The 27,631-nt window shown below is 39.3% G+C and overlaps 1 protein-coding gene across 1 annotated transcript; it reads right to left on the bottom strand.

Annotated features, from left to right (window-relative positions):
* Positions 1 to 388: 388 nt before the first annotated feature.
* On the bottom strand, positions 389 to 27,592 carry LOC110047251 (active breakpoint cluster region-related protein-like). The gene is made up of 27 exons (XM_020752996.2): positions 25,753 to 27,592; positions 20,932 to 21,131; positions 19,565 to 19,675; positions 18,415 to 18,600; positions 17,983 to 18,093; positions 17,853 to 17,895; positions 17,630 to 17,682; positions 15,227 to 15,340; positions 14,066 to 14,132; positions 13,868 to 13,943; positions 13,308 to 13,381; positions 12,269 to 12,405; positions 11,617 to 11,679; positions 11,274 to 11,336; positions 10,686 to 10,767; positions 10,285 to 10,352; positions 8,645 to 8,687; positions 8,270 to 8,335; positions 6,592 to 6,689; positions 6,152 to 6,253; positions 5,958 to 6,020; positions 5,357 to 5,466; positions 5,183 to 5,244; positions 4,826 to 4,903; positions 4,296 to 4,430; positions 3,650 to 3,755; positions 389 to 3,225 (listed from the first exon to the last, which is right to left on the bottom strand). The coding sequence occupies exons 1-27, from the start codon at positions 27,590 to 27,592 to the stop codon at positions 2,952 to 2,954; spliced, it is 4,425 nt and encodes a 1,474-aa protein (XP_020608655.2). The 3' UTR covers positions 389 to 2,951.
* Between the last annotated feature and the right edge of the window lie 39 nt (positions 27,593 to 27,631).

Below are 27,631 nucleotides of genomic sequence, written 5' to 3'. Positions count from 1 at the left end.
TCATGGTAAAAAATTGAGCAGCCACTTATAAAATTCAAGCCAGGACTGAGGAAAAGGTCTTTGGGTTGAGGTTGTACAAAGAGGGAGTGAAGTTGACATTATCATGGCTCCAGAGGAAGAGATGGCAGACTCTTCGAGACTTCCTCACATACAACTGTCAATATTAAGGACGGTTTGTTGAAATTTTAAGTCTCGTCTCTGACAAACAAAATATTGTTCAAGTGGACTATGACTTTATTAATTAGTGTAATAGGCCTCAAGGTGGACAAAAAAAGCACGAAAGAAGAAATACCCGATAATAAGCCGAAAAGACGAGGACAAAATGCCACAGACCTGGCCACCCCCACACGAAAGGAAGAGCGAGTGATCAAGCAAAAGGGACTCATACACAAGAGGAAAAATTATTTATTCAATTTGCTTACAGCGATCAATTTTCTTATATTATATCCATTCATTTCTACTAGACTTCTGACAGGTTATAAATACTGTTTAATTTTTGTTAATATAAACACCTATTTTTTAAGGATTAGATATGGATCTGTAAGCATCAATGATGTCAAAATGAAGTCACTAACGCATGTCAATCTATACTGTTGCGCTTGACACAAATCATCTTTCCAAAGACTTCCACGGAGCTATATAATTGGTTAAACAATCTAACCAATCACTGCAAACATAGCATTTTGTTCAACCAATCAGATGCAAACCACTCAATCGTGACTGTTGACACGCGTTTTCCCGCGCTTGGCACAAGTCACCTGTCTTCCCTTCTAGTTCTGATTGGCTCTTTGAGCTACGTACGTTTGTCGTATTTGGTCAAACTGATTTCTTTGGTTTCAGTTTAATGACAGTCCTCAGAAACCTGCTTTCTGTAAACATTCACGCCATAAGAAGTGCGGGCCATCAGCTTCTGACGACAGACAAGTGATTGCGTTTCTCTTAGTACGCGATTTTAATTTCTATTTCAGCCGGACCGTTTATTAAGAGCTAAAGAATCACTCGAAGTTTAGTTCACAAAAATAATTGTTTACGTCTATCTGGTTCAATCTTCTCTACCAACTTGGTATTAACTTCACTAAGAAATAAAATAACTTATCATATCTACCGTGCTTTATAAATAATCTTATTCGATATTAGATTACCTCAGTATATTGAATATTCAGTGTACAAACGTGGAGGGATTTTAAGATTTTGTCCCACAACCACCGATAGTATACATACGACATAAACAGAGTGGAAATTAGTGTCCTTGATGTATAATAGTTTATAATATATCTTTACTTAGTTACTACACTAGAAATACAATAGTTTAGCATAGTTACATATTGTAATAGATTGTGTTACTTTCATCAATAAACGAAAATCTAAGCAACTTTTATTTGGTATATCGTAAAATGAACATAACGTTTTCATTTCATTTTGTTCACTGTGTGTTTCAAAATGCCTTTATAAACTTTTGAAGACATCGAAGCAAGACAGTCTGAATCGTGAATACGCTACGGTATATTTTCCTGGCGATTTTAAGTGTACAAAACTGGTATTAAACATGCTTGGAAACTTCAATGTCCGAGTCAGAAGAATAAACATCAAGAATGTGGTCGCGCAAGCATTTCTGGGATCGTTGGCGCAGGAGCAGCAAAATTCAAAATGGCGGGAAAGAGAAACATGACAAAAACAGTCGAATATGTCTGTTCACCATCATTAGAGAGCTTAAGAAAACCACGACGGCAAGGGCAAGGGCAACGTCGCTAAACAAAAGGTTTAATGAAGAGAACAATGGCTGTGCACGTGCGTTATAATTCTTGGTACATTTCTTTGCCGTCCTCTGCAAAACAACAACGTGAAATGACGAAATTTTGCGTTGTCTGGAGAACGTGAACCACGACGGCTAATTTTTTGAATTTATATTTCGAATTTATTGGTGTGTCCTAGATTCAGTTTCGTGATGGCTTCGACAGTGATAAACAAAGTAAATGACTTCAGGGTACCGCTAGATTCGTAGGTAAAATATAAAATCATTTTTTAATCGACGTTGTCCTCGGCGTCGCCGTCGTGGTTTCTTAAGCTCCCTAATATTATGAATCAAGACCTCATCGCCCAACAAGTTTGTCGAAAGCTTTTAGTACTAACGAGGACGAAATTTTACATCAAACTTCAGCACCAAACTCTTCAACCTACCAACCACGCAGTCTTCCTGTCCTTGAACGATCCCAGATATCCTTGCGAACTTAACTGGCCCCCACACACTCCCTCCAGTTCAGGGAGTGACAATGGCTTTACAAAAATTTAATTCATTCAAGTTCGTTAAACAACCCTTATAAATTGTTTACAAAATATTTATCCGACAGGAGCACGAATGATATCCAAATTTTTGACAAATATTAAAAAACCTTCATGGGCGATTTTAAACTTAAGTAATGTATTTCAAGCTATCACTTATCATCAGTGATGAACAAGAAAATTGCATTTCATATATCCATTCAGACACAACTAAACGCTAAAAATACTTTTCGTATTTTGTAATAAGAACGTAAAACTAAAGAACGTAAAATTTCAACGTCACTTAGAAACAGCCTGTCCTTTAAGGACTGAAAACTAAAAAAAAAAAGCAACTGGAAACTTTTTTCCTCTTTCAATTGAACATTTCCTGGGCGTCTTTATATTGCTTTTCAACTATGAAGGCAAATCTACGTAATTAAAACGTTTCTCGACATTTTCAAAACTTATAACTCCGTGGAGTTATGAAAACTTTTCCAATATGGCGCCCACGAGGAACAAACCATCTCGTTTACAATAACATATATGACTCTTCGGCCAACCCGACACACGTTGGAGAAGTATGTATTTGTGACTGTTTGTTGTTTGCGCTGGTGAACCTTCACTCGAACAATACGTACCATGTTGCCTGATTCACCAAGTCGAGACCAACTACCGTGATGCATCTTGGGATATTATATGAGCCTATCTTGCTGAGCTTGAACTGGGGCAGCATCCGTGCCTTTTCTCGGATCCAGTCTATGCATGAGTTCTGGATCCGCGGGGAGCTGGAGACAACTAAACTTAAGGAACCAGAGGAAGATACCGACTTGGCTCATGACGTCGAGAGTTCCTTTAGCGAGGTCGGTCGGGTCTGTGGAGCCTGACGATGGACGAAGAATGTTCGGACCAAAGACAGTCGCCAGGTTATTTTGCCCCATTTTATTCTCTTCTTGATGTTCGCTTAGTCTGAATAGGAGAGGAAATCTGTTGATTATGTAATTGAACCAAATAACAGCCCAAACCCAAATACAGTATAAGAAAGTAATTCCCTCACTCGAGAAACCCAATAAGCATTTTTGAGTTTAAAAAACATCAGGTTTGGTGGAAAACCCTTCCACATTTATTGAACTGAATTTGACTGACTTGCATGAAAACGAAAAGCTGGTAAAACTACTTTTAACAGCGAACATTTCGCTGGAAAAGGGTTACCACGCTCCACACTTATATATACACGGCACACTGACAAGGTATCTTTCCGAAAGAACTATTTAACTCAATAAAAAATTGTTATTTCCCTTGAGACTTCTTTAATCACGCGGTGGTTAAGAGTTAGCCAGTCTCACCCCTCCCTGGCCTACGCTTTTCTAGCGCTATAGATCACGTGACATACCTTCTAAGATGATCGAGTAGATAGATGCTGGTGTGGCGGTTTGGTTTGGGCAACGATTCAAACAGCTCCATCATTGCTTTCTTCTTTCCTTCGGGATCTTTGATTCCTTAAAATATAGAGCCAGCAGTTTACAATTAAAATGAGAAACCAAGAGCGCGAGAATCAAAAATATAACAAAAGACAGCTACAAAAGTAACAGTAGCAACAACAACAATAACAACAACAACGACGACGACAACGACGAAGACAAAGACGGTGAGGTGGACCACACCAGAACACGCTAAAGCAACAAGCAAGTAACCAGTGGTAACACTTCGATTGTCTTTGTACTGAACCCAGGAAACAACCCTTGTAAAAAACACTCATGCATGCCTGTAACTTCCATGTTGTTCAAGATTCATTTTCAAACTTTGGTACACTACCACCCTCTTCCAACCTACGCTATCTTTATTGTCCCCAGACGTTTTTTTTTTTTTTCGCAAAAGGCACGCGAGTTGGCTCGTTCATATCCCACGCGCCAGGTTAATATTTCGCCAAGCTTGCGATCTTGACGAATTCAAGACAAAACAGAGAGTCTGTGAACAGACTATTTTAACTGTTGAAACAATAATATTAACAACTGCGAAACGAAAATACATTAGCCTACCATTTGCCTCGACGAAATTAGGATAAAGGTCGTCTGTAAACAGCGGCTCTGGAAGGTCCCTGAGGTAAAGCTTAAGGAGTCCTGCCACGGCATGGATGTCCGCCTCGGCCACTTGCACCAGAGCACTTTGACTGTCTGAGGGACGGACACAAAAAGGGACCTCAGTGAATTATGTACCAGGGCATGAGGTCACAATAGGACAAGGGCAAGAAATAGGGGACTAATTGGGTAACGCATTTTAAGACCTACGTTTAAACGGAAAAGATACTGACAGAAAAAAAAATCGCCAACAGAATCTGACTTTTATACCTTTGTTTCCTTTCCATGACAGTCAACGATCGCTAGCGCGTTTTCATTATCAAAATTTCAAGTAAAATTTCCTGTAATGTAACTTCTGATGTAAAAATAGAAGCTAATTCATTGGTAAAATTCAACTCAAACAGTCTGCAAGACTACTTGCTCGCGTTTTCTAATTTCTTAATCGATTTAGCGTTATGTACAATATTCCATCATGTACTTAGTCTACTTACTGTTGTCAAAAGCTTCTTTCAGCCTACGGACTTCTGACGTTGCTCCAGATAAACGATAAATTCCTACTTCGTCCATGCCTAAAAGAAGTAAAACATATTTCTTCTAAAAACTTCAAAAACCCATCCAAGAAGACGCCACTTTCTAAGCATTTTGTTGCTGAGCAACATAGCGCAACTTTCCGAGTGTTCGTCAGTGCTCGGGCAACAATCTGATTGGCTGACAAGGGATTTTTCATACCTCCGAATCCTCTTGTTGTTTAAATCAGATAACCCACTTAATGCGGTTGAAAAGCATGTCAAGAAACTTTCCAAGAATCCCTCTAACATGAAAAACTGACAATGGCATATTATACCGACCTCTTCTTTCGATTTCTTGCACGCATCCGATGACAACCAAAGGAATGTCGCTTTCTTCTCGTCTACAAAAAAGATCTAAGTCAGTTGTGATGCTGGCAAAATTTGCTTAAACAAACTTCGAATGCTAGTAAAATAAATTCAACTGCTATGTACAATCTGGGACAGATATATTACCTTGAAACCGTCGCGATATCAACTCCAAACACTCCCTTCTCACTTAGCGATTTTTTCCTCTGAATTCCATGAGGGGTCTTAGAGTACTGTAGCGATAGCGTGACGGCACCCTGCGTGACAACCACAATACGTTACAACAGCGGTAATTCTTGGCTAGCGTATTTTTGATTATTCTTAAAAGACGCCCAACCCTCTGCTCTGTCCGTTTCAAATGCAAATTGAAACAAACAGTGGGAAAAAGGTCACACTTAAACTCGTCACAACGGGGGTTACAAAGTGACTGACCAGAAGTGCCACCAAAAGGCATTTATTCTCCACCAGAAATACATCTTATCTCACTAATACGTTGCCTTCCTCTCGTTTGTAAGACCCAGACAAACGGACCCAACATTTCAACGCAATGTTATACAACATTGTTGAGAACGTTTGGCAAACCTGTTGCACCATCCAACATCTTCCAACATCTTGCAACAGAGTGGCCAAACGTAGTCAACATGTCGTGCGTTTAACCGGGACTTTACTTGTGTCGTGTTCAGAAAAAGTGTTGCCTTAAAGAGACTAATTCACGAAACATAACAGTAGCGATTCGTAAATTTCTTACCTGTTTATCCAAGGTGATCGTGATGGTCTGCTTCTTCAGATCTGTCAGGTTTTCCTTTAACAGCTAAAAGAACGTACAAAGATGGTTATTATAGCCATCTAGAATTGACAAATTGCATAGACATTATTACGAGAGCGCGCACATACGCATGCTAGTACGCAAGAAACACGCACGCGCACAAGCGCGCCACTCACCTCTATTTTTCCCTGCGCGCAATGTTCGTCAAAGTTAAGCCTGCTTTTGGAGTACACGTGTAGCTTTAGTTCTCTCGTGCCTTCCACCTCGATATCAAAGTCCTGCGGATGAAGGTGAACCAGTGAGAAGTATAACACTGCAGTTGTTAGCTAACCCTTCAATTGCCTGCAAACTTAGCAGTGCTGTAATCAGAAAGCCGCCATCTTGAAATTGTGATCGTCACGCTAGCATTGGAACTGTTCTCAGTTACACTGAAATACGTTGACCACGGTCGCTGTCACGGGTCACCCTCATTAAATAAAGTCTTTCACTTCACTTCATTTCACCAATATTTTTTGGTACCGTTTGTAGTGTGTCAAGTTTAGAACCTTGTCAAAACCTGGACTATGGTACTTAAAGAGGAAAGAGGTAACAGAATCACATATCTTCTTCTACTAACCTGGTCCCACACAGGGTCAGTTGTTGCTTTACATGTTCTGGTCTTGGCCTTTCGCACAAACTGACCGAAATGATCAACTTCTATCACGCAACTAAGATCTGAAATAACGCACAATTACTTCAATACGGTGAAACAGAAGTAGGTAGTAACGAAAGCAAATTGAACTTAAGTAAGAAGCGAGAAAAACGATGGCAAGGGGTTAAGGCGAAGTAGAAAACGGAGGCAGGGAAATCACTTCATTATCGCCGTAAGGTCATCGTTTTCAAAAAGCTTTCTGTCCTCACGAAAACGAAAAGCCGGCGTTTTGAAATTCCTCTAGTTTGAAGAGCGTGTTTTCGTGGCGGATTTGTGTGGACGGAAGGCCTAACCGTAGAAATAAAGCTGCGTTTTCAAATTCCTCTAGTTTGAAGAGCGTGTTTTCGTGGCGGATTAGTGTGGACGGAAGGCCTAACCGTAGAAATAAAGCTGCGTTTTCAAATTCCTCTAGTTTGAAGAGCGTGTTTTCGTGGCGGATTAGTGTGGACGGAAGGCCTAACCGTAGAAATAAAGCTGCGTTTTCAAATTCCTCTAGTTTGAAGAGCGTGTTTTCGTGGCGGATTAGTGTGGACGGAAGGCCTAACCGTAGAAATAAAGCTGCGTTTTCAAATTCCTCTAGTTTGAAGAGCGTGTTTTCGTGGCGGATTAGTGTGGACGGAAGGCCTAACCGTAGAAATAAAGCTGCGTTTTCAAATTCCTCTAGTTTGAAGAGCGTGTTTTCGTGGCGGATTAGTGTGGACGGAAGGCCTAACCGTAGAAATAAAGCTGCGTTTTCAAATTCCTCTAGTTTGAAGAGCGTGTTTTCGTGGCGGATTAGTGTGGACGGAAGGTCTAACCGTAGAAATAAAGCTGCGTTTTCAAATTCCTCCGGCGTAGTGTGGACAGGGCCTAAAATGGATTGACTGTGGAGAATCTTGAGAACGTAAATCCCAGATCCTACATTAAACTCTTGTTACAACACCAAATTCCTTTATGAAATTCCTTTGTTTTAAGGTATACTAACAGTTGATCAAGTTTCTAGTCCAAAATGTTTGGGAACATTGAATACATTTATTACAGTTTGGAGAAGGTAAATAAAGTAATTATTTAAAGTAACAATTATGTTCCAATCGGAGCCAAGTTTTTGTCAGCTGAGTGAAAGCTCTATCTTAGGGAGAAAGTGTATGTTGTTGAACAGGCATCTGTTCAAACTTTTGCTATGATATCAGCTGTCACCTCACTAGACTAACTACGTATCTTGATTTCATTACTTCTACCCAACAACTGTCGAAAGTAATCCTGTGTTTGTTTTGAATCTGCGTCTGCTATTAAAGCTCTCTGATTGGGTAATAAAACTCGTGTGACGCGTTCTACCAATGAGAGTAAAGAAGCTGCCCTCTTAGCCAATCAAGTGCGTTACCCAATAGAGTCATGATTTGGTTGACGTGACTTTACCACGCTGGCATGCAGCCACTTACGTGCTTATGGTTTTTGTTCTAGTTAAGTTTTTAAGCTACATATGGGCGTAGCGTTCGGCCGGGTTATAAATACAGCTTAAACTTTCCGGAAGTCGTTAAAACCCAGCATTTTCACTTAAATTAAGGAAGAAGCCCTAAATTCTAGATTAAAAAACCATATTTCTTATTTACTTTAAAAGGATTACCGTTTTTGTGAAATCCTCGACCAGAATGTATCTGCACGTACAGTAGACCATTCAAAAGACCCTTGTCTGAAAAAACAATGAGAAAAACGTCATGCGATTTGTGTAACTGATACTCAAAAGTAGCATTTACCCTCAGCTATCCTTAAAACGAGTTTACCCGGCCATTGTAATACAATCTTTCACTGTCACTATGGCCTGAGAATTTTGGTGTTACATCAAGACAGTTTATTCCCTGGTTGATCATTTTCTTCAGTCTCATCACTTGTCTCTTTGATAAGGTATTGGAAGTGCAAGGAGAATTGAGATAATGCGTTAATCCTAGGACTTAACGGGTTAACATTTTTATTACTATTAATAGTAAAATGGAGGCTGTACCTTCTTTCATGGAAACTTTACCCAATGATCTGCAAGTTCTCAGCTGAAAAAAGGAAAAGATAAAAAATGATAAGTACTTATCACAAAAAATACCCAGTGAGCAACAAACGTGCAACGATAAAAACGTAGCTACGGGGGATAGAAATAAAAGATTTCTCTTTCGGCCTGACATATATCATGTTAGATGTTTTGCATTCCGTCTGAAACGAGTCTAACAATGAAAAATGTCCCAGTCGTTCCCTGGTTCCTGCTGGTTTAAACGATCTTTTCAAGGTTTTATTCCATTTTACGACCATGTTCTTATCAAGATCACGTACAACAGTGCGAAAAACCCCTAAATCGACGAAAACTGTGCTGGCGATTAAAAGTGCATCTGTCAGGCCGCAGGAAATTTTTGAACAAGGTGTTAATTTCATTAGTAGAAATTGCCTAGTTAACCCTGCACAAGGACAAAACTAAGTCGCCACACGACTGTTCAAGAATGCGTAAATATGGCAAAAACGTATTTATCGCATATTCAGTTGATTGCATTAGAGTTATACGTCAGCCGGATTCTAAACCACAAGTAAACGAAACGAAAAGATAAACATCCCAGGGAAGGCGTGTTTCTACACAGCAGGAGATTCAACGAGGAAATCTTGTACAGTGAAACTTTTTTGGCACGATAACAACATCTGAAAATCGAGTTACGAAGACAGAAGATGTCTATGGCGTATTGTTTGCTTACATACGGAATACATGTCAAAAACGCGCGGCATTGAGAGAAATATAAACTGACATCGTGACATGATGAAGACAGTAAAGAGAAGCCGGTTATTCGGGTCCTAAAATACAGATTTTCTCCGTGTTATTTGCGTACGAAAAAGCCGCAATTGTTCGTGGTTCATTAAAAATTCACACCGAAACTGCCTTAAGCTCGATCATTACCGAAAAAATATACGCAGTTTAAGAAATTAAGCTTCGTAGTCGAGGAGAGCAATTTCAACAGCAACTTGCGATTGCAACATCTCTTATACAAACAAAACTAAGAGTATAAACTTCCCTGAGTGAAATTCGGAGTGAATAAAAAGAGAGTAGAGTCTTCTACAGTGTTAATAAGCTCAGAAAACAATTGTAGGTGCACAGAACGACATTGCTTACCACTGTTTGGGAATCTTTTAAAAAAGTAGAGTCCGAAGCTCTTCGTAGCAGGCGAATATTCGGTGACCACGATCCACGGCGAAGAAGAGGCGATTTCTTCTCACTGCATTCTACCGGAGTAGCCGAACCTCGCCGAGCAAGCCTCACGTTAGGAGATAGCGTAAACTTAACTTTCGCCGCCATGAGAGCGACGCAGAAAGAAGTACTAAACGAGGAGTGCTGCAAATTTAAAGAGTCAGCCCCGAGCTACTAAAACCGAATTGTGGCGCTAATAGATAACTGTGTCAACAGATGGGCTGAAACGTAATTAATCTGTCAGTTTAATCGCTTCTGTATGCCGCTCACACACGTTACTTGCTGTAAACAAAACCTCCTGACCAATCAACGATGTTGTTTATAAAAACACTATAATAGAGATATCTCAGTTTTCTGCCAAGAGTGCAAAAGTGTGGGCTATCAAGTGTAGAGTTAGCAATATTAAGGCAGTAAGGGAAACAAACCTTCTTACAAGCCTCCAAAAAGTGGTGAAGTTCTATCATGCTAAGCTGGCCGTCAGTTGAAGGATTATCTAGGACGAAGGCCATGACATTTAATTAGAAAAACGTGAGAACTAATAGAAAAGTGTACTTGCTATATTTTAAACGATGTCTAAATTGTACAGTTGCTCTTAAAAATGCACAACTCTTTTACTGCCGAAGGTGCCAACGATCTGTCACAAAAATAATGGAAAAGTCGTTATCCGTCTGCGACACTTTTCTTTCAAAAATATAAATCAATTTAAAATTGCTTTGAACTGAGTAAATATTGACTCGGAAGTCAAAGTGTACGCCATGTTCGAGTCTCGTTTTATTAACAGCACCACAAAATACAATGATAATTGTATTAACGCTTCTATTTTTACCTTGCGTTTGCTCTAAAAGCGGAATTATCGCTTCTTTCCACTCAGCTCTCTCAACATCACTTTTACAAAGCAATGTGTAGGTCTGTAGAATCAACAAAATAGATTATACAGTATATTTTGTCTGAAAGAGTTTTTTAGAATTCCAAGGGAAATATTTCTTCTCGTATTTTGTCTTTGTAGCCACTTAACAGACCCAACAGATTACATTAATCTACTTAAACACGCAGAGAACATGCAAAACTCGAATATTTGCATAAAACCTAAAAATTCTCACACCAGGGGGGTTTGTAAGTGATAATTTATTTACGATGCAAAATTGATAAAATAAACTTTCACAATTTACATAGCAACAACGATGGGAGAAAGGGATTTGTTTAAATAAACCAAGTTCACTGCCGAACTGGTACACACTGTAGGTCCTTTCTGAATTAATTTTAGTATAAAGTAAAAAAGGTAGAGACAAGCTCAATCATTCAATCTTCGCCGAATCAGATTCTTGGGTTGCCACGTGGCGCTTTTCAAGTTCCAGAAGGGTTGCGTGACAAGCTATCAGATAAGAGATGTTTTGTGCGTGATTGCGTGACATACCTTTCCCTGCTTGTGATACAGTGTTAATGGTAGACTGGGAACGGCCAAGAGCAGGGCAGCTTCCTAAACAGTCCAAGAAAACAGAAATATTTTACAATACGAAGAAGTTAATTAATAAGTTAGAACTAAAGGTACTCGCTGCAGTTTCGTATTGAATCATGAACTTTGTCATAAGAAGGGCAGAAATTAGAAGAAGATTCATTTTGCATTTGGTGCTTTGTTGGTGGGACTTCCAAATACTTAGAAAAAGTTCAACAAAAGCTAAACACGTTGTCTGTGTTATTCTCGATGCGCCAAAGTATATCCTTCCACTAAGAAAAGAGAATCCTGTTTCCTCTATTACCTGCTCAGCTAGACGCTTCTTCATTTTTTCCACAATCTTTGAAGTGGACTGTGCCCGACGTCGCTGTGAAGAACATAACAAAAAGACTAAAATCAAAATAAACAAAGAACGCAAAAATAATCACTGACTGGGAACTTGTGGTTCACGATTAACTGAGGCACCATCATTTAAAGTAAGCATGATTTTCGCAAATGTAAAATTAAACTACGATTTCAAAATACTCAACAATGTTTTTAATTTGTGCCATTACTTGACAAATGCAAGAGCCCATCAAGAAGAGGGGGGAGAATTCTCCCATCGGAGGGGATATTACACCTAACACCTGAGGTTGTTACCAGTTCCCCGAAAGAAGGTTTCATATGCCATTGTTGACAAATGCTGGAACCCATCAGGAAAAGGCGAAGAATGAGCTCATCGGCAGGGATATTAGACCTAAGCCCTAATATTCTTGTCTGTCCCCCCCCCCCCCCCCCCCTCCCTCCCAGCAAACACAACAAACAGTCCAGCTGTAATTCTTTAGCTTCCCATCCAACGCAAAGCGCAAATTAACCATCGGACCATAATGCTTCCACAATAATGTTTGAGCCACCGACCGGAGAAGACCCCGAAGACGAAGTTCAATCCTGAGGTGAGTTACACTAGTTTTCTATACCTTGCTTGAAGGCGAGGAATCTGGGCTGTGAAAACCACTGACCCCTTCTTCTCGTCGGATTTCCGCTTTGGTGTTTGCAATCCTGCTCTTCAACAAATCAAAATCAGCTTTGCTCGTTACTGGAATGACTTGCGGCGCTGCAAAAACAACAGCAAAACGTAGCGATGATAGAGAGAGAGGATAAGAGTCATGACAATCTGACTGGATGCACGAATCTTCAATTGTGAATAGAACGCTACAGAAATGTTGAGAATAAGAAGGGGTTGAAGCGGGTATAAACACCTCTGGATGGTGCCAACAGTCTACTTAGTGTTTCAATCTGCTCTGGGCGGAATCAAGTGAATTCTGAAATCTGATTGGGTGGATGTTAACTTCTTAAAGGAGCTCAGTAATGGTAATTTCACTTATTTTGGCGGCGTACAAACTTCGCGTACAAAATTTTCTTTAAGTTGCAAAAAAAAAAAAAAAAAAAAAAAAAACCTGAAAACAGCGGTTTACTAAGATAGGAAAACACTAAAGAGATAATAATAAACCACAGAGAAACAAGGATGATTTAAGGATGGAGAGGATTGACACGGATTGCAAACGACGAACTAGTCTACTTAGTGTTTCAATCTGCTCTGGGCGGAATCAAGTGAATTCTGAAATCTGATTGGGTGGATGTTAACTTCTTAAAGGAGCTCAGTAATGGTAATTTCACTTATTTTGGCGGCGTACAAACTTCGCGTACAAAATTTTCTTTAAGTTGCAAAAAAAAAAAAAAAAAAAAAAAAACCCCTGAAAACAGCGGTTTACTAAGATAGGAAAACACTAAAGAGATAATAATAAACCACAGAGAAACAAGGATGATTTAAGGATGGAGAGGATTGACACGGATTGCAAACGACGAACTTGAAAAATTTAGGCTAAAAAAGATATTAATGTGCTGCTTAGGAGAGAAAGCCTAATGCTTGAATGTCGAGATGATAACCTTCTACGGGATAATGTTTCTCGGTAAGCGTTGTTGTTAAAGGTTAACAAGTACAAGTTAGATACAAACCTTCTGAGATCTCCGTGGGATGAAACTGTAAATCTTGCAAAGGCACATACCACTTGCACACATACTGTTCGCTCCTGTGGACAAACACACGTGTCAGCTAACTGCGTATACATTAAGTCGCCTTATACTCGGCTGATCTCTTGACATTTGGAAAATTGGTTCGCTTTGTCGTATGCCCGCATGATTTTATGAGGAGGAATGCGCCTAGGTAGCCTTTAAAAGCAACAGACGTCTGGGAGCAGGTTGCGGGAACTCATTGTGTAGGTTCAAAAGAAGGAAAAAATAAAGAGTACTGTAGGGGAAAATATCGACCGATTGCAAATGCGTGGAAAGGCAGCAGTGACACAGCAAAGCACAAAGGAGGAGTATCTTGCTATTTGCTAAAGAAGTAAGCGAAATAGCGCAACAGTCACGGAAGAGTTTTGGGATCAAACCTTTTCCTCGCCAGTTCAAACAACAAACGATCCAAAACAACAACCTTCAGGTGAACGCTAGAAACCCCAAATGTACAGCAGAGATACAGAGACAAAAAAACGATCATGCAAAGAAGCGAGACATACCTGGCAGTTATTTTTCTCTTTGTGCAAATGATGTAGTCATTGAATAGGAAGAGATGTCTAAATTTGCGAACTCCATCTGAAACAAAAAGCAAAGTTACAGTTGCGAACACTGACTAAAAACGAAAGTTACGATAAAACGCGTGAATGCAGTTCTCAATAAGCTAACGAAACTCAATATAAAAACACAGCCAAAAATACCTGAAAGCTCGACAATAAATCCATCTTTTATGAGTCTGTGATCTCTCTTCACTCTGCCAGGCATACTCTGGAAAAGTCCACATTTAATAATTTAATAACACTCGAAACTGCCGAGAGTTTCCTTGCATGCCTAAAAGCGCTCATATGATAACTATCGAAAGTATATTGTGTTACGTTGGTACACAAAACAAAACAAAGACCATGGTCACTGTTAAGAGTGACAAAGACATAATTTTCTGTTTTAAAAATATAGAAAACAAACGCAATCATGTTGGAACAAAACTTTAGGCCTCCATTTGGCCAATCATAGGTATCACCGTATGCCAAACTCGGAAAAACGAGCGTCCGTAGAAATACTTATTAAACAATTAATTACTGGTCCCGAGGGGAACAGTGGATTTTGTTTCCCGAGAATCTCGATGTTTCCCGAGACGAAGTCGAGGGAAACATTGAGTTTCGAGGAAAACAAAATTCTTACAAAATTTTTGCTATATAGCAAAACAAATGGGTCAAACCGGTGGAAAACAAATAACCACTTTATTGACAACTGACGAGCATCAGCGGTCAACATTTCGCGGGTAACAGTGAACTGTTTCCCGTTTGACGTCATAGTTTTTGCAATGTTGCCTGCTCATGACATTTGGCGGGAAACAGTTTTATTGTTAGATGTCATGTAACCATGAACTAGCCAATGAATGGGCGCGCTGTAGCGGGAAAAACGCCAGATATATAACAAAGTTGATTGAAGTTACGCAACAGTCGAAAAATAAGGATTTGTATGGGAAAAAACTGTTCTGTTCCTAAAAAAAAATATGAACGAGTACATGTATGAACAAGAATGAACCTACTTCACCTCAGGTGCGTGTTTCCTTGTTTCTCGTAAGGTTTCTAGGTCAACCTCACTACAAACAAGGAAACACACACTTGAAGCGAGGTAGGTTTATATTTATTCATACTTGGTAATATTTTCTTTATGCTTAAGAACAGAACAGTTTTTCCCATACAAATCCTCATATTAACTTCGACTGTTGCGTTGTTGACTCCGTCTACTGCATGTATATGGACGCTCATTTTCTGAGCTTGGGCTACCCGAGGGCCAAGTTTTTTCAAAAGTCAATGTAAACAATAAAAAAACATGTTTGAGACAATAACAGTACGTACCCCGCCATCTCTGTCATCACCACTGATTTTTGCAAGAAACTCCTTGGTCGAGTTCAGTACATTTGTTAAAAGTTCAAAATCTGCGTGATCATCCGGCGTCTGTTTGATCAAGTCCTGAATACAATCGTTAAAAGACAGTATTCATCAGTAAATGCTTGCTAATCTTATGAAAGTAAATGATCTGCTGACAGGTAGACCTTTTAACATTAATTTACCAGCTTACTAAAAAATATTAGTGAAAAAAGGTTAGGCTTTTTACGCCCAACTGGTTCATCGCTCTCAGCGTTTTACTCCGGTCTCTGTAGCATGAACCAGCTATGAGTATTGCAACTTCCCCGACAGGTTACTCCCAGCATTCTGTCAGGTTACCTGAAGAATTTGCCCACACCCATTTATAACCCAAGGTAGAGAGAGGCATTGTGAGAGGAAAGACTACATCTCAGGAACACAACACATTAGGACCACAGTCAGGGCTGTAACCCGGACCAGTCAGTCCAGAGTCAAGCGCATTGACCATTAGTCCACTGTACTCCCACACAAATAATAAATACCCATATCTTATAAGAACAAAGTCCAACATGGATTAAAAAAGAATTATAATTAATAATTAGATTATGAGCTCGAGATTTCTATGTGGTAATAGTTGATGAGGCCGAAGGCCGGATCAACGATCACCTCATAGAAATCGAGAGCAAATAATCTTATTGTTATAGTAGAATTCTTACTAAAATTTACTTCAAATAACGGTTTCCAATTATTTCTTGACATATAATTAAACTTTGCGCCTGAAAAAGATCGCTCGGATTGAATTGTCATTTAAAATTGAAGTTGTGTGCACGCGTGCATCAGTTTTTTCAATAATTTCAACTTTTTTAAAAGTCAAGAAACTGTAAATGTCCTTCGTTTAGACTTCTCAAGAATTTAATTAACCATTTGCATCAAAGTCTTCCTCCAAAACTTTGGAAAAACGAAAAAAAACGTTGCCATTTCCTAGACGACCTCCAGCCACTGCAAACTAATGGCTGATAGTGTTCAATGGCCCAGCCAATCAGATTACAGCATTTGCATTAGTATACTAGTAGAATTCTTCTAAGAATATTAAGAGCAACAGCTATCATCCTAAAGAGTTGTCAGTCATTGACTTTTACATCAACTGGTTCTCTATTGAAGAAAAAAAGTGAAATGAATGGCAGATGAATGAGGTAAGCTAGTGATAGTGATGATGATGATGAGGAGGAGGAGGAGGAGAAGGAGGAGGAGGACGTGAAGGAGGAGGAGGAGCAGGAGGAGGAGGTGGAGGAGGAGGAGGAGGTGGAGGAGGAGGAGGACGTGGAGGAGGAGGACGTGGAGGAGGAGGTGGAGGAGGACGAGGAGGAGGACGAGGAGGAGGAGGACGTGGAGGAGGAGGACGTGGAGGAGGAGGTGGAGGAGGAGGACGTGGAGAAGGAGTAGGAGGTGGAGGAGGAGGACGTGGAGGAGGTGGAGGAGGAGGAGGAGGTGGAGGAGGAGGAGGAGGAGGAGGAGGTGGAGGAGGAGGACGTGGAGGAGGAGGAGGTGGAGGAGGAGGAGGTGGAGGAGGAGGACGTGGAGGAGGAGGAGGTGGAGGAGGAGGAGGTGGAGGAGGAGGACGTGGAGGAGGAGGTGGAGGAGGAGGAGGTGGAGGAGGAGGTGGAGGAGGAGGACGTGGAGGAGGAGGTGGAGGAGGAGGAGGAGGAGGACGAGGAGGAGGAGGACGTGGAGGAGGAGGACGTGGAGGAGGAGGTGGAGGAGGAGGAGGTGGAGAAGGAGGAGGAGGACGTGGAGGAGGTGGAGGAGGAGGAGGAAATGGAGGAGGAGGAGGAGCAGGAGGTGGAGGAGGAGGTGGAGGAGGAGGACGTGGAGGAGGAGGAGGTGGAGGAGGAGGACGTGGAGGAGGAGGTGGAGGAGGAGGAGGTGGAGGAGGAGGTGGAGGAGGAGGACGTGGAGGAGGAGGTGGAGGAGGAGGAGGAGGTGGAGGAGGAGGAGGTGGAGGAGGAGGTGGAGGAGGAGGTGGAGGAGGAGGAGGAAAAGAAGGAGGAGGATGACGACAACGATGACGATGAAGAAGCTGTTTATGATGATGTGGCATCAAAGTTAATGTTATGACAGGTTATAGAACTGGTGGTTCTGTGAATGCTTTACATTTAATCTGGTTCATGTTCTACAAGAACATAGCCATAGATTTTGCAATTTATTGTCAAGGAAGAAATCTGGAAGACACAAAACAAGGGAGGATTAGCCTGACCTGTCTTAAGATTCCTACAAGAGACATAGGCCTAACAGGGTAAGACATGAGAGCACATGCTTAAGAGAGAAGAAGGGCCAATTTGCAGCAGATTAAATCAACCTAGCTGTTTACAATAAATGAACATAATGTCAACTTACCCCAAGGACAACGATGTATCTGCCCACGCGATCCACTGGCTTACTGAAAAGACCTGAAAATTAAACAATAACTCAGTTGTCAGACGAGGCCTACACATATGTATGAAATGTACAGCAAACAGGGCCCATAAAATAGTTTAGTACAAGTTGATGGACTGAGGTGCATCAAGCTTCAGTCAGGTGCTGAAGTGTTCAGTTTGCATAAGTCTACAATTCACAATACCTTCTAGAGTAGTCACTTCTTGGATAGACTGTACATTGAGTTCCTAAAATAGAAGCAAAGGTAAAATCAAGTATTCATATTTTGTTTGCAATAACTCAACAATTCATCAATAACTTACTTCACATCGTACCTTAGAAAAAATGTTGTTGAACTGCTCATTACTTGCTTTGCATTTTCTTATTGTTGATAAAGCAGTTTTGTAATTTAATATGTACTCTCTGTAGACTTCAAACTGATCCACCTAAAATAAAGAGATATCAGTAAACACAACTGATAAACACCAAGTAAAAACATCAAAACATATAATAAGCACTGTGGCACGTCTTTTTTGAGTTCATGTAATAGTCTGTGTGCCAGATGCTTACAAGACTCAACAACGCACTTGCATGGGAGAATGAGCAAATTTATCCTTTAGTTAATAACACAAACACAGAATTTTCAAACTATTCAATTGAGATTTGTAGAGATATAATCTGGTAGTTTCCAGCTTCCTTTAATTGCCTGACTTTTAAAATATAAACACGAATAATGAAATTCTTTTCTTTTCTCTTATCAAACTTACCAAACTCAAAAACAAATCTCCAATAAGATGGCGGTCGGTCCAGTGCGACACACGTGCCTCCAGGTCATTGTAAAACACAGTGTGGATTGTGTGCAGTTCATCCAGCTTGTGAAAGATCTTGTTGTAGTCAACGGAGGTTAAGATTGGAGCTGACGACTCAATAGACAACTTCAAAGGCTTCATGTGCTGTAACAGAAAAACAAGAAGATGGCTGTAAATGTATTTTTCTGTGATGGACAGCAATGTAACAAAAATTATGTTCAAAACCCCATCAAGAAATTAAAAATTGCTATTAGCAATCATATCCATGTTCATGGTGCAAAGGAAAACAATTTTCCAGGCTTGCCCTTTGGGCAAGCTGTAACCATGATGTACTATAGCCTGAAAGTCATTCTCACAAGTTTTCTTCCAAAAGTTAACCGAATAAACAACTTATTGCACACCTTTCAGTGAAGAGTAAAAAATGAAGAACTATTTAGTGGTTGTAATGCAAGGACTTTACAGGATTACTGGTATGCAAAACAATCTTTTGTAAATATTTGCTTGTCAACACAGCTCAACCAACATTGTCACCCAGTGACAAATCTAGAATCCAGTCCTTCTCAAGCTTGACCTTACTGACAGAACAGTACTGTATATCTTAATAACTTAGGTATATCTGTATATCTTATGACTTAGGTAGTATACCAAGACAAGATTATTCTGGGGGGGGGGGGGGGGGGGGACTTCCACATACACAAGATGGAGGTGCTCATTGTACCTTTTAGGAGTCAAAAAAGCAGTTTTCATACCTCTTAGGGTGTTCAGCCTCAAAAGGTCCATAATGGGAGCTTATGCAGTACCTTTTAGGGTATTGAGCCAGAAAAAAATATGACAAGGAGACAGTGTGTGGTACCTTTTAGGGTTGGAAGAAAATTTCAAGCCACACCCACAAACAGGATTTTGCTACCTCTTATAAAGGTTCTTTTCAAAATTTCAGACGAGTACCCTTGTCCTTCTTATCTGGGAGTTCCCCCCCCCCCCCCACCCCCAAGGAGATAATCCCTTAGGCTAGTTGACAGTTTTCTGTAATCTCATCAACCATCTACATGTACTTGACAGGGATTTGGTAGTGTGTTGGCAGAATCAAGAACTTGAAATATATACTCACTTTGTATAACATGTTAAGACATTCTAGGTATCCCTTCTCACTGTCTAAAACAGCAGCTACAACCCACTTCCTCTTGTGTAGCTTTTCAGCTTTGTCATCAGAACTGGGTTCCTAGCAGAGATGTGGTGAATGAGCATAACCATTTCATAACTAACCCTTACTGACCAATAGATCTATTGGTCTATTTGAGTGTCAAATGAAGAGGAGTGCAAGAGAGCTAACATGGGAACTATCAACGAACAAGTAAAGAGAAGGAGGTGGACATGGATTGGACACATGCTGTGAATGGATAACAGTTCCCTCCCACGAGTCACACTGATGTGGGCACCAAAAGGAAAACACAAGAGAGAAAGTTAGACCCAGGGAAACATAGCATAGGACAATGAAGAAAGAGCGAATGGCAATGGGTTGCTATTCTTGGGTAGAGGCAGGGCTAGCGGCTGCTCACAGAGTGTCTTGGAGAAGTAAAATTTCTGGCGCCACGCTCCAAACGGAGAAGCGGAACTGATGATGAACCCTTATTAACTAGAATGGATCGCGAGGGCTTTACCTGTCATTGGGCTGAGTATTTTTTATCTTCTGGTAAGAAGAAAGACTAAGGGAAAAAGCATCATACACATTCACTTTACCCTAATATTGCATATAGAAATTTGCCTGATAGCAGGTTAGTGAGGGCTTTACCCAAGTACATTTTAAGTCCTCCAAACCCCACTCAAGCAATACTTTATTTAAGAAATAGAAAACATGCACTGTGTTTCTATCAAGTTATAGAAACACAAATGGATAGAACTCGATAGAAAGTCGAAGAACATGTTTTCTATTTCTCTTAGAAAACACCGCAACGAAAAAAAAGGAAAACAACTTGTTAACTTTGATTATCAAAATGTAAATTATCTTTGCTCACGCCATTGTTACGTCAACAGCTCATGCTAGTTCTGTGTTTCTATCAAGTTATAGAAACACGATTTTTAACCAATCAGCACGCATATTTTCTTAGGACTGATTTCTAAATCATGTTAGAGCACAAAGGAGCAAACTCATAGATAATCACTCAACATAATGAATAATAGGGTACATCTACATGACCTCTCAGATAATATTTGACTGTGAAAACCTTGGCTCAAGAGAGGCTCTACTATCCAAAAAGTACAACCTAGTAATGACAATACCATTAACTGTGTTTTACTGAAGTGCATTGGGGAAAGCACATTTTCTGGAAGTATATCTACCATTCAGCTTTGCATCAAGATAATGTTCTCTAATATCAATGTCTACTTCAAACTCATCACCTGTTTGCTTGATAATGAATTGATATCATAAATGATAAATTAGATGTTAATCCCTCTTGGGAATCATGGTACACTTACTGCATGCTTTGCAGGACTTCCAGCAGGGGAAGGCACAGGAGAAGATGGAAAATCAACATTATCATCTCCAATCACTACATGGGAGCCTCTAGCCTTGCGGAGTTTCTTGTGATCATCATTTTCTGTACTTTGGCTGTGAGAGCGAACTTGCTCACTGGCACTTCTCTTTGGCAAGCGGCGTATGAGGGTCTCATAGTCACCTGATAATTAAAATTGAATATGAGAATCTCAAAGATGTAATGGGACAGGAAAATTATAGAACTATGAACTTGAGCAAGCTGACTTGACTAAACTAACTAAAGGCCTTTACTGAGTACGAGATAAACTTCCTGCTGATAATTTTTACCTGTGACATATATACATTCATATATTAAATGGATATCGCTGAGTCAAGTGCTGGGTAGGTACAGTTGCTGTAACCCTGCACTAGACTAGCATCGCATTCCATAAAGCGAGGAGTAAAAACACCCCTCTGAGTCATTTCCCACACACAAACTGGAGACATGTGTCCCCCACCCTGAGTCAAACATGACTAGACTTTCCAAGGTTCACCATATCACTGGGAATCAACTGACTGGTGGCCCAACACAGAATCTCTGTTCAACGTAGCACTACTACATCATAAATGGATTTTTGGATTGTTCGTAACAAAAAAAAAAAGAAACCTTTGTAGAACAATAGATATCGAGTCAAGAAGGGTAGGAAGTGTAGAACAGGTTACATTTAAGCCTGTTGGGTGAATTGAGGTGTCAAGTGTTAGTTGTGGTTGAGTTTAATCTACGTGCAGTTTAAATTGAGTGAGATATTAACAATTTCAAATTGAGTGAGCAAAGGTGAAAATTTCTTTCTCTAAAAATGATCAACAAATAACACTACACGAATTTTTTGTTAATATTGCAATGGTCAGCAAAGGTTACATGGATGTTTGCTAACAAACTTTATTTGTAAATTAATCCATTAGTATATTTGAAATTAAATTGTCATTAAAAAACTAATAATGAAATCAAGGTACTTTTAATTTATTGTCAACCTTTTCTGACCTGGAGAAAATATCAAAATAAGTTTTCACTTTACTAAATTGAATACTTAGTGGAACTGAAGTCAAAACCAGCAACACTGTTTTGATTTTTTAAATTATTTCCTGGTTTAAGCTAAATAAAGATAATTATGCCATAAAGTGGTTCTTTTTTTGCATATTTCTAGCAAATTCATTTCTAACAGATAGGTACTAAATCTCTCATTCAGTATGCGCAAGGATCAGACCCAATGAAATTTTTGTCTTATACTTTAAGGAAATATAGAGAGTCAAGCAAAATTTATTGAGGTTTTCTGTCACAAGCAATAATATTTTATGATTTGATTGCTTCAAAAGTAAGAATCATTATGTAAACATAAGACAGTGACTGGGTTTATTTAGAATTTTTCACCAGCAGACAGGAGGAAATCTCTACAAATCAAGACAATGAATATGGAAATGTGCCATAAACAGACATAAATGACTCCAAATATTACCGGTAAATAAGATGTCACAAAAAATGCCATGAACAAAGGTATGTTTGATTCTACAACATATTTGATGTAAATGTTTTGGATTATGATAAAACCATTTTCATTTGAAAATTATATTTACACAAACAGTTTTGAAAAACAAAATGATATTAAAAACATTGTCTCCTTGCGACCATGGTCGACCATGCAATCACATTTCTCTTTGGCTGAAATAATTTTTATTATGTCAGTCATTACAATTTAAATGCTCATCTACAAAGAATTTCACTTTCCAGCATAAAGGCATTTTTTAAAATTAAATTTGGCAGAGTTGAAAACAAAATTAATGTTAAATCTGTAATATATATTTTTGCAGGAAGTAAAGATTTTTAGATACTTATTTCATTTGAAAATAGCTATCGTGAAAGATGAGACTTAAATGTTTTTTATCAGAATGTTTACCACAAAAATGAATCTGTGATAAGTCAATTACTAGACATTTTAAGGCTTTTTAATTAAAAGCAACAAATATTGTTATCAGAATAGATAGCAACAATATTTCTTGTCAGAAAAATAATGAACATTACAATGTGTCCATAAGTCCAATGTTTTTTTCTGAACAGTGATAACATTTATAATCAGTCACTATACAAGAAGATTAAAGCAATATCCACATGCAAAATTTCAACTGAAGAAATAACTCTCAACAGATGTTTCCTTCTGTGACCGCAAGTTTTTTAAAACTATCAATTCATATAATAAATAAATGTGCAACACAATTCGGTTTTAATTTTCTTGCCTCATATCACTCACAAAATCTGCTTTAATGCAACAACGTCAATATTTTTCCTTTAAAAAAACTATATCTACTCTGTTAGAATACACACAAAAAAATTGTGTTTGGGTAATCATGGCACTATCAGTTTGTTCATGGTATCTCTCAATTTTTGTGGTTACAATATAATGAATATAAATATTATTTTTTGCATGATCATGATCTTTCCCAAAAGAATTACTTAACAGAGAGATGAAAACCCTCTGGCAGCCAGTTTACAGCCATCTGGTCAATATCTGAGTTTTCTATTCAAGAGAACTGAAGTCGTATTTTCCTGAACTTAATTTCTACAAACAGAGAACCTAGGCATTACAAAATTCAATTAGGAAATGAGTTCACTTTCAATGCAACTAAGTGATACCATTGTAACAGAAATGCGAATAAACACCAATAAATATTGAGCAGTACCACATGAAGTTGTCTTGAAATTCTCAGCATTTTCTCCATATTCATCAAATCACATACAATGTTACTGAAATTGTTTGTATGTATGTTTACATAATATTGCTATAAAGCTTTCAAACTCAAACTCGGTCCCCACTATCTTTGAACTCAATCATGTTTCCTTGCAATGGATAGGCTTTTCAGTAGTTTAACATTGGCTATGAACTTGTTCTTTAGAGAGTCTAAAAAGGCAGCGGGGTTCAACTGTAGTTTCCAGGTAGATATGTTTTGAATCTCCTGATCACTAGGAATTTCAAAACATATTTAAATAAAAGTCTAGTGACCTCAAGGCTAGTAAGTCATGAGACTAACTTCAAACTTTTATCGCAGTCAGATGAGTTACAGCTTGTGCCAGAAAGGTAAGGAAAAATTTGGGCCATCAGTTTCATTTCCAAGAAAAATTGGCACAAGAAATTCAGCAAGGTCTCTGGGGGTTTTACTTACAAAAGATCAAATGAGTCAGTGGAGGAAAACTTAGTCATATTTTGTATATATGCATATCCATAGCAGAAATATTCTAAATGTTGTTATTCTGGTCGTAAAACTTCACCTTTAACTCCTTGAGTCCGTGACCATTGTGTACGCTGTGTGCCACACCATTTTCACTGAAAATGGGTGTCTGGTAAAAAACTTCGAATGCCATATTAAGATTTTTCACTTAAACTACAGACATATACACATTCTCTGAAAGGTCACAAGAGTGTCTCTTCAATTCATCTAATTTTGCCGAGGTTGATATAATTTCATATCCATATGACATCACAGACATGGGAAATTCAGGTGCACTGGGAGTTTGACTACATGTACATCTATTAAATTTTGATGTACTCAGTACCTCATATATGTACCTGAGGGGCAAAAACCATGACCTACTGAGTACGTCATATAGGCACTCACAGGGATAACAGAGGTATTAGAAGCCATCATACAGCTAGACAGTGACCTCCAAGTAGCATAACTTGATGCTGCATGGGACAAAATTTCAAACCTCTAATACACAGATTTTTTCACTTAATTTTCTAGAAAACATACAGAAACCATAGAGGAAGTTGTCTTTTGAAAGAAAACTAGCTGACACCAAAGGTCCATGAGCAGAAAATCCACACAAAGCCACCAGCGTGATCGTTGTTCGAGTTATTACTTCACGCACATTCACTGGATGAATGGAAGTAAGGATGTGCACAAACATTTTGGGCAAACATCCACTTTACTGAAAAAGAGTTAGGTTGAGAGAATAACATGAACAAGTGTGTCAAGTTGTCTTCTAGACTGGAGTGGTTTTGTACATCTAAATTATTAATTTTTTTCTGCTGTGGCAGACCCTTAAGACAAATCCACTACAAATACAAGTGATTCACTTATACCAGGCAGTTTTCTAAGGACTGTGGCATTACAGCAAATAAAAATAATCGAGAAACTAAGTGACGAATCTCGCACAGTATTTTTTCAATCCTTGCCCATACGATTCTTCCCACCCCTGACCTTGTTAAGCTCAGGCAACTCCTGAGGGGGTAGCACAAGAGATAATTTTGTTTTATCACGCTAGACTTGCCATCAACACATATTCAACTACAATCAACTATCAGGCACCAAAATGATAAACACGACATGGTTATGTCGTGATCAAGAAGCAAAACGACAAATTAAGAATACACCGCCATTAATTTTACACTACAAAGTAGTATTGGAAACAAAATCATCTCATAAAATTAATGATGACATGTTAGCTATATATGAACAATATTACTATATTTGTTTCACATGCTAGATCTTGCAAAAAAAAATGCACCATAGGTTTTCTCAATTTTTACAATCTTGACCAAAAAACCGGATTTGACCAAGACAAAACATCTGTGTTTTTTTTACAACAGTAATCGTCTTCCTATAGGTTTTCTTCAATCTCAAAAGAATTTTGAACTACAAATACTGATAAACTATCATAATATTATTCCAATATTGCTTGATCACTAAAATAATAAATTGATATTACAGCCCCTTTAATCGGCAGTGCCAAAAATAATTATTCGCACCTTACAAAAATTATAAATACTTACCTTCATATCCCTTATCATCTCTTCCAAAGACCTCATCATCATCTGTATTCATGGGTCCTAGTGGCTTCGGTGAATCTAATGTGCGTGACCGTCTTTCAGTTTTGTTACGGCGAGGAGGCCTGACTGGAGGAGGGGTGCTGTCCCCCACCGGCTGCTTGGATGATTCCACACTAGGAAGACTCAGGGAAGCTCCCTCACTGGGTCTGGCCTCGCTAGAATCACAAGATGCATTGTCTTCTTGCTCTGATGAATCAGCTGACTGCATCTCAGAGGCTGCTACGTCTATAGCCCATGGACTGACGCAGGAGTCTGCGCTCATCAAACTAACATTGCCAGCAGAGAGCACTGAATCCAGTTGTCTTCTTGATCGGAGGGGTTTTCGAGGCCTTATGACCCCGCCAAATAACATAAAATCATCTAACTCAGAAGCATGGGGCGATTCCCCTTCCAGTTCATCACTACTAACAACTTCGATCCCTTCTAAGTAGGATATGAGTTCATCAACAACTTCAATAATAACGTCGGGTGATTCTTCGATTGTTCCCTCCTCGCACCTGTCTTCCTGAGAGTTCATGCCTTTCTTTTCAACAGCATTGTTGTCTGAGGTTCCCTGTCTAGTAAAGTCAACAAGTTCACGATCGACCCGACAACTCGCTGCCAAACACCCTTCGCTGTCAGCTGCCTTGCTTTCTTGATTTGCCGCACAAATATCGTCCGACGACTTCACATGAACTTCAGCATCGTCATTGTCTAACAAAACTTCACTATCGAGTTTCTCAAAAGTTTTACTTTCTGAATGATTCAACAAATCTACATCATCGCCACTTGTCGTGCTTTCATGCGAGTCGCTTCGTTTGTGTTTTGGGCCAGACGAACGCGCTAAATGTCTCTTTCCTTTCAGTCTGGCTTTGTTTATTCCCTTGGCCAAAGGTGAGAAAACGGTGGCAAATGTTCGATTTCTTAAACCAGCTGGTTTCTCGCCTTCAGGAGAATTTAACTCGTGCGATTCGTCTTCCATTTCTTCAATTTCTTCCTCCTCAGCAGAACCCGTGGGGATTCTCTCATCATTTGTCCTTGTTAGCCTGACATCGTTTTCACTTCCCTTTTCCGTATTGTTATTGGCGGAGAGTTTATTACCCTCTGCTATATTAATATCATCAAGCAACAAGCTTTTCTCTTCACCGAATTCATTATTCTCCTCACTAAATAATTTACCAGACGCTGCCCCAGAGTTCCCCTGTTTGTTATTGAAACCAAACTCCAGTTTCACCTTTTCACTTCCGTCCACATTGAGCTCTAACTCGTCAGGAGGAAATCCCGCTTTAGTCTCGTTGCTAATTGGCTTGGACTCCTCATTTAAGTTGCAAACATTTAATAAATTACTGTCTTCGCTCTTTAGCAAACACACTTCTGTCAAATTGTGAAATTCCGATCCTTCGCCGCCTATCTGTATGACAACGACCGAAGAGTCGTCGACCATGTCCTGTTCGTGCCAATTCGTCGAAGGCTGATTTAACGTGCTTGGAAAGAAAAGGTTTACTACTTTGTCGAGCTCTGAATCGCTGTTTCTCGTATCTGAAACATTCAGAACTTCTGTAAGCCATTTTAAAATGAATCCCTCTCGTTTTACCTCGTTTATAGCGTTGTCAAGCCTTTCCTTGCACAAGTTGAACCGCTCTAAAACATGTTCATTTGATGAATCGCTACCACAACCACAAAATTGCAAAAAGTCTGTATCGGGAAGTTTTGCTGTTGGAAAAACGTTCCTCCAAGCAGTCAAAAAGGCTTCTCTCTTATCCATAGTTTCGTGCTGTTCTGTAAAGCTCATATCGTCATTCATTTGTGCAGAGAACACATCCTTCTTGACGGAGTACACTTT

Source organism: Orbicella faveolata, unplaced genomic scaffold (genome assembly GCF_042242905.1).
Source record: "Orbicella faveolata isolate gen_17 unplaced genomic scaffold, um_ofav_v1 contig_47, whole genome shotgun sequence".
NCBI classification, from domain to species: Eukaryota; Metazoa; Cnidaria; class Anthozoa; order Scleractinia; family Merulinidae; genus Orbicella; species Orbicella faveolata.
The sequence above is the reverse complement of the archived record's forward strand: the minus strand, read 5'-3'. Positions and strand labels throughout refer to the sequence as shown.